At 40.7% G+C, this 14393-nt stretch overlaps 1 protein-coding gene across 1 annotated transcript; it reads right to left on the minus strand.

The window, feature by feature from the left end:
• Nucleotides 1–6625: 6625 nt before the first annotated feature.
• Nucleotides 6626–12531, minus strand: LOC142470203 (histamine H3 receptor-like). Its single transcript, XM_075577178.1, has 3 exons — nt 12028–12531; nt 11300–11466; nt 6626–8595 (listed from the first exon to the last, which is right to left on the minus strand). Exons 1-3 carry the CDS (start codon nt 12302–12304, stop codon nt 7705–7707), a joined length of 1335 nt encoding a protein of 444 aa, XP_075433293.1. The 5' UTR covers nt 12305–12531; the 3' UTR covers nt 6626–7704.
• Between the last annotated feature and the right edge of the window lie 1862 nt (nt 12532–14393).

Genomic DNA, 14393 nt, shown 5'->3' on the forward strand with positions numbered 1-14393 from the left:
ATCTAAGATGTCATGGGACATGAAGGATGTGGACCTATGGATCGATTGGGTTGTGGCAGACAAGCCAGCGCCCTTTCAAGGGGGGTCCAGTGGGGGACGCCAGGGAGAGAGTCAGGTTGGGGTTTGCTGGGCTTTAAGCGCCAGTGCACTACCTGTGGAGGGACGCCTCCCCAAGCAAAATATTTTAAGAGTGGGGGACGTGGCTATAAGAGGGCAGGGCGGAAGTCTGGGCAGGAATGCGCCATCCCCAATAATCATTGGAAGTTTGGTACCATGGCTGGAAAACTACCCCAATAGGGAAGTAGACCGGTTGCTTCTAGTCGGGTTTACCGAGGGGTTCAGGATCCGTTTGTGCACTGTCACTGGAGATCAGGCAGTTTACACCTTTTTACCAGGATCATTCATTGAACAACACAAGATAATGAAATAAATTGTAATTTATTCACACAAATTCGCTTACACACTAAGGTATACAAAAACAGATGAAAAACACACTTACTGGGGGTCGAAAACTAGACTCTCCTAGGTGCAGATAACTCTAAATAAGAGCTTTCACCTGACCAGAACTTAGCCCGGAATCTCTTGGTTCCTAAATCGGTGTGAAGTTCATCATGCCACCGCTACCTTCTCTTCTGAGAACTTGGACTTTTCTTGATTGACCACAAGCTACCACCGATTCTCTGGAACCGAAATCGGCATCAAATCGATTTTGAGAACTTGGGCACTAAAAATGGGACTTAGAATCTGGCAGGCTTTTCTGGCTTGAAATTGAAGCTAGTTGCTCTGCTATTCGTGCAAGATTCACTGGGCGGGAAAGCGTGCGTCCTGGCAGCCGTACGGTCCTAACCTTGGATTGCGCATGGATCAGGCAAGGGTGTTCTGGTGGGGGGTGGGGGAAGGGTCTGCGATGGTGCCAGCTGCTCTTGCGGCTCTTGGTGTTGGCCAGGGATAGGAGGCTGCTGCAGATCCTGCTCATTCATGCAGGAGGGAACAACATGGTGGCGGTGCGGTCGGGTAACCTAATAGATTCCATTAAGAAGGACTTGGCGCATATATTTGCCCATCGGCCAGCGGTGCAGGTCATATGGTCAGACATTGTTTACAGGCAGTCTTGATGGGGCGCGAGGGTGCCGTGGGCGGTGGACAGGGCACAGAACGAGGTGAATAGGGCCGTAGGCATGTTCGTGAACTTCTTCCTCAGTTAACCAATTGGTCATTAATATGGAGGTTGTGGCTTCCTCCTGCGGCACTACTATTGAACTTGATTCTTCCCTGGTAAACACAGAGGCAAAGAATGTGTTTAATACCTCTGCTTTTTCCTTATCTCCAGCAATCTTCCTACCCATCTCACACTGAAAGGGTCCTATGTTTTCTTTTCTCATTTTTTTGTTATTAAGATACTTAAAGAACTTTTTAGGGTTGACCTTACTTTCTATTGCAATCCTTTTTTCATTATCCATTTTTGCTAATTTGATTGCCCTTTTGCAATTTTGTTACATTCCTTATAATTCTGATGATGCCACCGTTCCTTCTGACTTCAAGAATGTAAATCCCTGCTTCTCCTTTTCCATTTAATGGAAAATTTGTCATATGAAGTGGCGTTGCTAGAAATGAGCAGACCCCTGGGCACAAATTTTTTTCTGGGCCCCATTAAAAATCAACATATTCGGTAGATTCAAAATTAAATATACCCCACACATATAAATATAGATTACATATAAAATATAGATTACTTCTCCTATATGGGGGCGGGCATATTTGCTGCCCCAAAATTTTGGCCCTAGGCCCGGGCCTAATGGGAAATTCACCAATGGAAAATCTATTGAATCTCATTGTGGATGGCCGCAGAGAGGTTCCCACCCTCTACTTTACCGTAAAGTAGAGGGTGGGAACGGGAACCTCTCTGCACCCATCCACAATGAGATTCAATAGCTTTTTTATCTCAAATACTATTGGGATTTTTTCTCCAAATTTGTGTAAAATTCACCATACACTGTAAATAAATCAGTAGTAATATAAGATAATACTGACTGCATTTTTTTACTCCCTCTCCTCTCCCCATCCTCTCCCTGATCCTCTCCCATCATCCCTCCTCATCTCTCCCCTCATCAGCACACTCCACATCATCATCAGATCTCCCCCTCATCATCATCATCACCATCACCATCACCATCATCAGATATCACCCTCATCATCAGATCTCCCCCAGTTCCCCTCATCATCATCAGATCTCCCACGCCCTCTCCTCTTCCATGCCTACCTGTGGTAATGGAGACGGTGCAGGGAGGTGGTATGCGGCGGCGGCGGCGACGACGGACCCCTGGTGTTAAAGGATACGCCGGTAGAAGAATCTGCACTTGAGGCAGAGCGGGACAGCACGAGGTGAGGAGCGCACTCAAGCAGCAGACACCACAAGTAGGAAAGACTTCCAGGTCAGACTTCTAGAGTGCGCTCCTTCCCTGCCATTTTGCTCTGCCTTATGTGCGGATTCTTCTACTGGCGTATCCTTTAACGCTGGGACCCATTGCCGCACACCATCTGTCCACCACCTCTCTCTCCAGGGGGGGGGGGAAGAGAGGGCACCCAAAGAGCACATCTTTGCTCGGGCAGCCCGGGCAATAGCTATGCCCCTGGTCATAATTATTTGTCATCATAACACTATGCCCAGGACATACGTGAAAACGGAGGTAACTCTCAATGTATTACTTCCTAGTAAAACATTTTTATAAATAAATAAATACATTTCCTCCCCTACCTGTTTATTTAGTCACATTGGATTAGACTTGTTCCTTTTATATTTATTACCCGAGTATACACTCATAAGTGTACTTGTCTTACAATGTTTTAAAGACTGCACATTTATCTTCCACATTTTTTCCTACAAAAACACCATCCCAATTTATACCTTGTAGATTATTCCTCCATTTATTAGAGTCTGCCTTTCTAAAATGTAAAGTCTTTGTTGAATCCAAAAAATAAGGATTTCCATCATTAATCTCAAATGAAACCATGTTATGATCACTGTTTCCCAAATATTCCCTCATTTGAATATGTATTACTTCAACATTGTTTGATATTACCAAATCCAGTATTGCCCATCTCCTGGTTGTTCCTCAATACTTTAGATAATGGAATTGTCTTTACGCACCCCCAAAAACCTATTTCCTTTAGTTATAGTCCCCAGTCTATAGCTGGATAATTAAAATCACCTATTATGCAAACATGACCAAGTTTTGATGCCTTCTTCATTTGCAAAAGTATTTTAGCTTCCTCAATCTCACAGATATTTGGTGGTTTATAGCATATCCCTACAAACATTTTCTTTGTTCCTTCACCTGCTAATTTCTATCCACAAAGTCTCTGCATTTTCATAATTCCCTTCATATACATCTTCCCCTAGTAATAGTAATTGTAACGAGGACCTATAGCGCATAGGAGAGAAGAAAACAAAAACAGAAAATAGTGTAATCTCTAAAAAATAGATACAGTAGATGTTCCCTGCTATAAAGAGATGCACTAATAAGATATAAATTCAAATCAAGCAGAACATATACTCTTAGCTGGATGCGTTAGAAAAGGGAATCCATATCACCAAACTTCACTTAGTTCCTTCACTTAGTTAGAAGCTTGGCTCAGTCAGAAGGGATTTACTTCACTTGTGGAAGCTTCCACTGAACTGTTAGACTCAGCTGGGCTCCCAAACAGATATTAGAAAGAGATAAGGAAAAGAGCGAGGGGGCGTACTCACATACAGAAAACAGATTTACAGGCATACTCCACATTAACATAAGCAATGGGACCGGAGCATGTATGTAAAGCGAAAACGTACTTAAAGTGAAGCACTCCCTTTTCCCCACTTATCGATGCATGTACTGTACTGTAATCGTCATATACGTGCATAACTGATGTAAATAACGCATTTCTATAGTCTCCCTGCTTGCGCACAGCTTCGGTACAGGTAGGGAGCCGGTATTGCTGTTCAGGACCTGCTGACAGGCGAATGCGCGAGCTGGCATTTGCCTATTGGGTGATATGTCCTTACTCGCGAGTGTACTTAAAGTGAGTGTCCTTAAACCGGGGTATGCCGTATTGAGCTAAAACCACCAAGGATATATGTCTATGTTCTGTTTTTGTTTTCTTCTCTCCTGAGCGCTTTAGGTCCTCTTTGCAATTACAATTTGACTTTTCTCTCTGGGTTAGAGTTTTGGGCCAGCTGCAGGGAGAGTTTAAGGCATTTGATATAGATAGTATTCTATTTGTGTATCCTTTAATTTGTTTAGTGTATATTCTACTGCGCATTTCTGTTTTTTGTCATTCCCAAATGAAATCCGGTTTAACATATAAACATATTCCACCCAGGGATGTAGCTATAGCCTGGGCAGTCCGAGCAAAGCCTCGGGGCGTGCGCTCTTGGTGGGCCCACTCTCCCCTCCTGACACAGCCCATATGTCTCTCTTCAGATAGAGACCGGCTTGGGCGGGTAGGAGGAGAGTGGAGGGTGCGAAGTGCAGAGCTGATCACAGAACAGCTTGAGGAGGAGGCGAGTAGGGCCTTCTTCCTGCTTAACCACTTCCGGGCAGTAGATGGCGCTGCAGAGCATTCCATAGTTCCTCCACTCTGCATCTCCCGGTTCCGTGTGTCTGTTGGAAAGTGTGTGTATGTGTCTATGTTGGTAAGTGTGTGTGAGTGTGTGTGTGTTTGTGTTAGTGTGTGTGTATTTGTAATGCATATGTGTGGCTCATGCATTATGTGCATCTATATGTTGTGTGTTTAGTGGGTTTTTTATATGTTGAATATAAATATGTATTTGTATATGCTATGTGCATTTGTGGTGTAGTGTTTGTGTGTATATATGGGAGGGGATGGAGGAGAGATAGAATGGGTGAGGAGGGAGTAGAGATGATGATGATGAGGGGGACAAGAAATGAGGAGGCGGGGGAGAGATGAGGAGGGATGATGATGAGGAGGGATGGGGAGAGATGATGGATGATGAGATCTTTTTCTCCTGCCCCCCCCTTGCCGGTTGTTCTCCTCTCCATGCACCCCCTCCCCCCTAACTTGGTTCTGGGTGTCATGACGTCATATTGCCATAGCAAAGCGTCTCCAGAAGCCATCTGAACCAAGGTAAGTGAAGTTTACAGAGGCCTTCGCTTCTTCCCTGGCATTTAATTTATGTGCCTTCGGGAAGCGCGCGGGGCCTCCGCAGATAATCTCACGCGCCCTCAGTTTGTGCATCCCTGAGATAGAGGATAAAACTGCGAACCCGCTGCTGCCGGCGGGGCGCGCGGCCGCGAACCACCAGACCCTTGCCCGAATGGTCCCTGCCCCCGCTGCCTCCTACCGACAGGGCTGACTACGTACTGTGACGCATCAGCCAGCCGATGCTGCAAGAATCTTGTGAATTTCGGCGTTGATGCGTCACGTGGTACGCGAGTCAGCCAATGGGGAGGAGGGGCAGGAAGGAGCTAGGTGGGAGGCGCCTTGGGCGGGGAGCAGGAAAGGAGCTGCGTATTATTAAAGTGTGTGAGTGTGTATGTATGTGTGTATGTGTGTGTGTGTGTGAATATGTATGTGTGTGGGGGGGTGGACGGCACCACGATCGGAGACCGCCCCCCTCCCTCCCACTCCCGCCCTCCCACTCCCGTCCCCCTCCGGCTCCCGGCTCCCTACAGACCGCATATCGCGGTCTGTGTCTGTCAGCACCCCGCCTGTCTGCAGTGCGGGCGCGCTGACTGCGGGAGCGGGGCCTTAGCCTAAAGGAGAAGATGGGAGGGAAGGAGAAAAAATTCTAGTCAGTATTAATATTAATGGGAGCCTGAATTTTTTTTGCCCGGGGGCCTGCGAATGTCTAGCTGCACCACTGACTACATCACCTCTTCTATTTACTCGATCCCTCCGAAAATGTGAATAACCCTCTAAATTAACTGCCCAGTCATGAGTTTCATCCCACCATGTTTTTGTAATGCCTAAGATTTCATATTTCTCCATTTTAGCTATTAATACAAGCTCGGCCATTTTATCTCTCAGGCTTCTTGCATTAGCAAGCATGCATTTAAGGTTTTTACCAGCCTGTGCTATTGTTACTTTATCTGCTCTTACCGTATTACTCCAATTGGATTTAGTCTTCAGAAGCTTACTAGTATTTTCTGTATTTAAATGTTGCTGTCTGTCTGATCACGAAACTCCCACTTCCACCAACTCCACCCCCATGACCTATAGCTATTTTACCCTTCATATTTATTCTGTCTAGTCCATTACCTCTTGCTTGTCCCTTCCCCCTGCTTCCTAGTTTTAAATCTCCTCCAGCCTTTTTAACCGGGAAGCGAAAACAGAATGATTATATTCTAATTATCTTTATTATTATGGGTAAAGAATAATAGTAATGATACCTAATAAAATTAATAATCTAACATTCATTTTATTTTTAAATCTAATATTTCACCATGGATGTTTAGTTTGTCCTGGAAAAAAACATTTAGCTCAGACCCATAAATGTCATCTATATATTTGCTGTAGATAAGTAGTGTTTAACATGTTCTATATATGTACTGTGGATAAGTAATGCATTATGCCATCCATGTATTTGCTGTGGGTGGTTAATGCCATTACAATATATAACCCCATACACAGATGCTTTAGTGATATAAATTCATCCCAACTGTGAACACAAGATGTATCAAATGTACAGCAAAACACTAGCACTAATTGGGGACAGTGAAACCATTCACAACAAAAGCCCTTTATGCAAAATTGATTTTGCTCTCTGTTTACAATATAAACATACATTATTATACTGGGGGTGCAGGCTCTCATCACCCCCAGATTTATACATTTTTATATTATGCCAATGTACGTATATTACGGATTTTGTATATACACCACGCCTAGTCAATTAATTTTTATTGCACTCCTGTTATTATTCATTTTATGTTGTGCACCTATAAATTGTAAGCTGCTTTTCTACGAACAGCAGAAAAAAATATATATTTTAAGCCCTTTGCTGCTGAAAGGAAATAGAACATGTCAAATAAAGCACCAGGTGACTGCAATAATATAACCAGTCAGGGTGAAAAGTACAATATTCTGTGAATCAAAGAGTTAAATAAATGCCACGGGGAACTGGGAATATTTTCCTACATGTATTAGGAAATCATTGTGATTAAATATAAGAATTCCGGTTTCCAGTATTTATTTTTTCATAAAATCTGTGGGATTTTATTTTTACGTTTTTATTATATTTGAAAAAATCCGTGTTTTTCAGTGTTAAAAATGAACATGTTTTTTAAATGCATTTGAATTTGGTGTTTATTGGTACACTTTTGTGATCTGTTTCCATCTTTCCCAGTGACGCCTTAGTCTCCTTTCTGTGGAGCCGCTGCCATAAGACATGGAATTTAATAGGAAAGGATACGACATTTCCGATGTTTATCGATTTTAACCGAAAGTGCGAGATGATCAGTCGTTGGGTTTTTTCAGTGTTTTTCAGTTAAAGACTAAAACCGGATTCCTACATATATCCCATCATGCATTTCACACAGGATTTCTGGAGCTTCTGCACTAACTGGTGAACCTTTAATACCATCTGAAACTAACTACTAAATCTGTTTATATTTGAATCATTTATCCAATAAATAACATGAATGCAAATAGTATTTTCAGTTCCAGGAGGGGGTGTAGATTTCTTGCATTGGATCTTCTGTTTGGTTACATGAAAATATGGGGATGGATTTTGGCCTTTCCTGGGCACAGTAACTTCATGAAAGCTTTTCTGAAACTCATATGACAGAGCGGGTACAGGACTGGGTTAATGGCAGAATTCACCCATAAGAGCCAAAATGAGATCTCATAGAGATAATGCTGGACACACCGGCCATGACATGCAGCCCTGATGATCATCAGCAGTGTGTAAGGTGCCCAGCATAACCCAAATACACAAACAATAATGGCTAATGACTTGGCTACCCTCTTGTCCCGAGATAGCCTAAAACGGTTTGCAATGGTACTGGCCATATCAGTTCTGATGTTACTGCAAACATTTTCCACCGTTTTGTAAAAGCAGTCTTGAGGTCTCTTGGATTGGACTTCAACCTGAAGCGGTGGCAGATCCTGACTTATGTTCAGGTCCAGTGTGTGGCCATCAAGTTTCTGTGCACTGTGTCCTGCAACAGAAGGTCTTGTAGGTGTAAGGCAAGAGGTCTTGTTTTTAGTATCTCCATGAGGTCTCTCTGCAGGTTTGACAAAAAAGATTAAGTGCTCTTTTTTTCCCGCCTGGAAACTCATCTCGCAGTGCTCCTGACCCTGGGCTAGCTCTTCGTTTCGCATCATGGTTCGCTTCTTGATGTTGATATAAATGCTCAAATTGAAATATGTAACACTGATGAATGGTGTAAAGAATTCCACAGTGGAAGCTATCATTAGGAAGTACCAGTTGTAGTAAAACTCAACGTAGCATTCTCCCTCTGGCAAGATAGATGTTTTTGCAATGTATTCCCAACTGATGATGGCTGGACCATAGAGAAGAAAGGCTGCCACCCAAACAATTATCATTTTTAACACTGCATTCCTGGTCATCCCCTTTTGAGCTCTATAGGACACCTACATATGCCAACAAAAAAATAAATAGTAAGAGTTTAGAGTTTGTCACAATGTTATTCACAGTGTTTGACTTCTGCTATGAAAAAGAGTTGTTCTAGAAATATACTTTCATACTGCTTTTTTATTTTATTTTTCTTGCTATATAGAAAGTTCATATAGAATATTTTTAAATACCTGCTGGTAGTGTAATGTTGATAAATGTTCAAGGATGTACTAACCAGGCATTTTATTCCATTTATACTAATGCTATAATTTACTTAAATATAGACCATGAATCTATAGCTGCAGCTTTCCATGCTGAAACACATAATTATAGACATCTTTTCATACGTTGTGTTTCTTAATGTTACTCGCTTTCTCATATCTAAAGGACATAAATAGCTCCATTGAAATGTCTCCCATGGGTATCAGTAATTGTGGGTGTTCATGCATTTGTAACGAGAAAATATATTTGTAATTGCTTACTAATTATATTGAGCTTGTTGAATGTGGATAATTGAGGAGGGTTGCAGTGTATTTATTTGTCCTAAGGTGGACACTCCTACTATCTGCTTGGACTCTCCTCTTAAAGAGACAGCCTCTTCTTGGACCAAAGTGAACTAATGGCAATGGCATGTCCCAGATGTAAAAAAACAAACAAACCCTGCTTTTTGTTTTTAATCTTACCTGAACCAGGGCATTCCCCGGAACTCCACGGGGAATCCCATCATCTGGGGACTTGCCAATTCAGGAATGGCAAGCCTTTGGGTGCCCGGTGGGTACACTGGGCAAATTGGTGAAACAATATGGCCACTACGATTCGAGCTTGCTCTGGTAGCCAACAAAAAATGTGCAACATCATCGTGATGGCTTTCTATTGGTTGCCACGGGAAGCCATGTTTGTGAACGGCCACAAAACAAAATCTACAAATATGTCCAGAACTCAGAGGTCCTCAGATTTTGAGGGCCCATCGTAGGTTCTGCGGGACCGGGTTTAGGTAAGAATAAAATCTCATTTTAAACACAAGCAGTCAGCATTGCTGCTGAAATGAAGGTGACTGACACCATTTTTAGACAAGTATCTTTAAAAAAAAATTCTAACTTTTAAGGTCACCCTGGTAACCAAATGGACTTTGGCACATTTTACCATTTTTACCTAATTTATTTTGTGTGGAGACTGTTTGCAAACTGTATAGGTATATTGTTTATCCAGACTACTCCCCTTTGTTGTATTGTTTTGCTAATGGTGCAGTGTTTGCTGAATTGGGTTAGAGAGCTAATCAGGAAGAACAGTAATTACCAGATAACAACAATTAAATGGACCCCAAAGAAAATAGAAACCTACTCTTTTTTTTACATAAATTTCAAATAAGTAAAAAATTACTTTAAGAGGGATTGAATCTTGAAGCTGATTACATTAATAAAGAGTTAGAATAAAACAACGTGTTTATGTCCCTTTAAAAAGGCAGACAAAATGGTCCATGTTTACTCAGTGCTGCTATGCCATAAAACACCATGAAGTGCTGGTAGTCACTTAAGGTGTGTTCCACCAATGCAAGGTTTCTATGTAAGAACAAAAGAAAATTCTACAACAATGACAAATTCAGATGGGTTCCTTAATAAAATGTATTAAAAATACAATTTTCTCTCCTTGGAGTCATATGAAAAAGGAATATGTTTTTCTCCTTGACAGGAACATGTCCTTCATCCTGTCATTCTTCTACGTTTTCTGTTGGCTACCTTGGCAAATGATGGAATTATAGTTACTCGTGGTGACACAAACAGTCCCACGGAAAACATGTTGTGTCCAATTCCACCAAGTAGTGCTAAGTCACAAGGTGCTTTATGGCTCTTAAATTTTAATTAGTTAAATATGTAAATATGGCCCTAATTCTCAATTTCCTGCTCTCCAAGCAAAGCCACAGAGAATATTTTACTTAACAAACCTGTATATATGTGTGTGTGTGTGTGTGTGTGTGTGTGTGTGTGTGTGTGTGTGTGTGTGTGTGTGTGTGTATGTTTATATATATACACTCATAGAAATACACACCTGCGTATATGTGTGTGGGTGTATGTGTATAAATAGAAATACACATGTGTGTGTGTGTGTATATATATATATATATATATACACTCATAGAAATACACACCTGTGTATATGTGTGTGGGTGTGTGTGTGTGTACTAAATTTAGGTGAAGCTTGCAATGCTGTTTATGAAGGTTACAAACGGGATATTTTCATATTTCCCCTTACCTTGAGTGAAACAATATTCACACATTTCTTTTTTAATCCTGAAGCCCCATCTGTTCTATGCAATTAATGTAACATTTTTGGCCAGCTGCTATTAGGTGTTTTGCAATTAAGTTGTATGTAGCAAATGTAATGAGGCACAGTCTACTTAATATTGATGTCTTAATTTCAATTTAGCTTTATTGCAAAGTACAATGTTTATTACAATGTATATCACAAGTGTGCTAGGCACAAATGGTGTGTGGGCTGAAAAAAGAATTCATTTGAATGAGGTCTGATGATTTTTCAAGGGAATATTATTTCAGTATATATGGCTCTCCTCTCTGTGTCCCAGATAATAAAGAAATGTGATGTATTTGCCTATGGTTAATATTACAAGCCAAACTCCCCTCTTGTTTCCATGTGGGTGAATGTAAGCATCTCATATGTTTGAAGCCAGGATCCCAAGTAAATCAAATGAAGTGTCTTTCTCACCGCTTTAGTAACGGAGATAAATCTGTCGTAACTGATCAGGACGATGTTGAAAACAGAAGCCGTGCAGAGAAGATAATCCATTACCAGCCATAACTTGCACAAGCCTTTCCCAAACTTCCACTGACCCGTCAGCACATAGGGTATGTACAGAGGAATGCAGAACCCACCTGTGATGTGGACAGAGAACGAGTCATAGAACTGGATCTGTTACTAACTTTGCATACATAAAATACCCCATGCATGCAAGCAAAGCAAGACATCTAATTACAAACCCCACTATGCTACAATTTGCATACATCCAACTGGGCTTGTTAGATCATGTATATCAAATACATAGGTATATAAGTGGTTTGTTACCCTCAAGAACACCTTACTAGCACCATCAAGCCTCTCAGGACTGTGGTATAGAGCAATGACTATACACTGGGAATCTATCATGTTATTCTGTGAAGATATGTCAATGTTTTACAGATATATTCTATTTATAGTGAAACATGATCATTGCTATGGCATAGTATATATGTATATGTACATAATTTTATGTGACTATATTGTACATTGGTCATACATGCATTTGCTTACCCTACATGTTTCCTCTTTAATGATATACAAAGATAATGCGTGACCTATGCTTTTTATCTTTCTAAATGTCACCGAACTGGTTTAATGGAGATACACTGCAATATCTCTTTGCGTGGCCATAGGGTCCCCTAATGGAGTTCACTTACCTACTAGAAAATCTGCGATGGCCAAATTAAGGAAGAAGAAATTGCCTTGAGTACGAAGACCTCTGTCTACAACAAACGCCAGGATAACCAGAGCATTCCCCAGCACAGTTGCAAGGACCATCAAAGCCATCAGCACCGCCAGGACAATAGTGACACTAGGGGAGAACTGTCCATAGTGCTGAAACTGCTCTTCCGTTGTAGCACCGGCAGCCACGCATCTATTTCCAAGCTGAGTCTCCCCAAGGGAGTTATTCACACCTGTTATATCTGCTGGCATGTCTCAAGCGAACACTTCTTCCTTCCAAGAGGAACCAAGGAGCATGTATACCGATCAACCCTTCTCAAAAAGAGTCACATCATTAAACTCATAAGGATCCCAGCTGCTATGTAAAGTTGTTGCTCAGCCTGCTGTTTAATGTCACACATCTGTACAAACCTGGAAATACAGAGATAGATGAAACTCTCAGCCCCTCTTTCCTCTTGGGGATTCAGTGCTGAAACCTCTCTGGATAGGAGCCGATTGAATAAAAGCAAATTGAGGACTGATTCAGAGTGCAGCATTGCGCCTGCGCCTCTTCGGGAAGGAAGAGACACTTTAGAAGTTGCATGGAGAGGCGATCAGAGCCTAAATAACGGAGATGTGGCTGTTGTGTATAACAAATTACATTATCCTATAAGTGAGACTAGAAAAGGCCCATAGGAATTACATTTATGTTTATTTGGTTGATTTATTGTTTGTGATATTTAGATGACACAACAATTCAACCCCAATCGCACTTTAATTGTTAGCTCTGTTTTACCCTGGTTATATATTTGATTATTCAGATACTATATGGTCATTTGAACAGTTATGCACGCACGGTAATGTAATATAGCAGTTATTTATGAATGTTATATATTAGTTGCATTATCCCTCACTATAAATATCTTTTTCTATATTTTTATTTGGCTGTTAACCCCTTAACTATCGGGAGAAGGTATATAGCCTAACTAAAGTGGAAAACAAATAATATTTAAAATAGTGTTTTGTTCTTATGAGCTTCCATTAATTAATCTTATTTATATGAGGTTCCCTATTAAACAATAATTATTTCATGTCATCAAATGCGAATCACCATTTTATTTCATATTTTGCTTTGTATTAGGGCTATGTTACTTGGTGGGTGAAACATTGTACTGAAATGGTGCTATTAATAAACCGCTTCAGCTGGGTCAAATCATGAGGCTGTCCTACTGTTTCACCAATATCTTTCCTTCACAGCAGGTTACTGTGCTGTGGGAAAGGCAGAATAAATGGAATCACCCATACATACCTGTTCGCAACAGGTTTCAATATTGACAAAAACCTCAGTTAAAGGGAAATGCCTATAATGTTCTTGATTATGTTGATGTAGAAGCTTACCACAATTAGAGTTGCAGAAGTCAAGCTGCAGTTAACCTGAAGCAGAGGTACTTGTATGGAAGGATTGTGAAGCACTTAATCGTACTAAAACAACAGGCAAAATGTGGTTATGATATGATGGTTTTCTTGCAGTGCTTCTGCTCGAGGTCAATTCATCTTACAAATACTTCAGATACAGAAGTTACAGGCAATCCTTAAATTTCTATAACAGACTATTTTCTTTCTTTTTTTTTTATATATATACAAAACGCCAGATATTATTTGCTATCAATGTTCAATAACATAATTGGGTTTCAGTATTTTCTGTTTTTTTTTCTACACTCCAACATTTGAGTAGTCAATCGATTTTGAAGGGAGTGTAGCATAAGTACTCTATCAATCTAGGAGATATTAACCATGTTCTCATTTTAAGTATTGGACACATATCCAGGATGGGATACAGTTGGTGCAACATGAAATGTCTTCCTAATTTAGAGGATTTAATAGAGGAGACTTGTCTAGTAATGGCTAGCAGGTTCTGCTTTGAGATCTAGTGTTAGCTCAATGTGAACTTTTGGGTGTTTTCAGATTTAACTAAAGATGATACTGCTGTTTGTAAAGATTTTGAAGACCATTCAAAGTGTTCCACTAAAAGATATCCCCGCCTGCAACCATTACATGTATTTTATAAAAGGATCCTAAAGTTATGGTGATAACTAATTTTAGTCAAAACCAGATGGCAGGTACACAGTATAACTAAGTTGTAAACATTTCCTAGTAGAAATAAATATCTACAAAAAAAGAACCTTATAAACAGGCTGCAGATCGCAAAAACAGATAAACACATTGTATTTTATGTTCTCGTTTTTGTTGTTTTTCAGCACCAGTAAACCAAGAAAAGCAGGGACATCATGATCTTCCAAAGATCTTAGAGAGTCCAGATAAACGTCCAGCATCACTGAGATTCTTGATGGCCCATCCTAAT

This window comes from Ascaphus truei, chromosome 19, assembly GCF_040206685.1.
Source record: "Ascaphus truei isolate aAscTru1 chromosome 19, aAscTru1.hap1, whole genome shotgun sequence".
NCBI lineage: Eukaryota > Metazoa > Chordata > Amphibia > Anura > Ascaphidae > Ascaphus > Ascaphus truei.

Coding starts and splice junctions, on each gene's coding strand:
- LOC142470203 (XM_075577178.1), bottom strand. CDS start 12,304: ATGCCAGCAGATATAACAGGTGTGAATAACTCCCTTGGGGAGACTCAG. Junction 11,467..12,027: donor CATCGCAGATTTTCTAGTAG/GTAAGTGAACTC, acceptor TCCACATCACAG/GTGGGTTCTGCATTCCTCTG. Junction 8,596..11,299: donor TTATCTCCGTTACTAAAGCG/GTGAGAAAGACA, acceptor TGGCATATGTAG/GTGTCCTATAGAGCTCAAAA.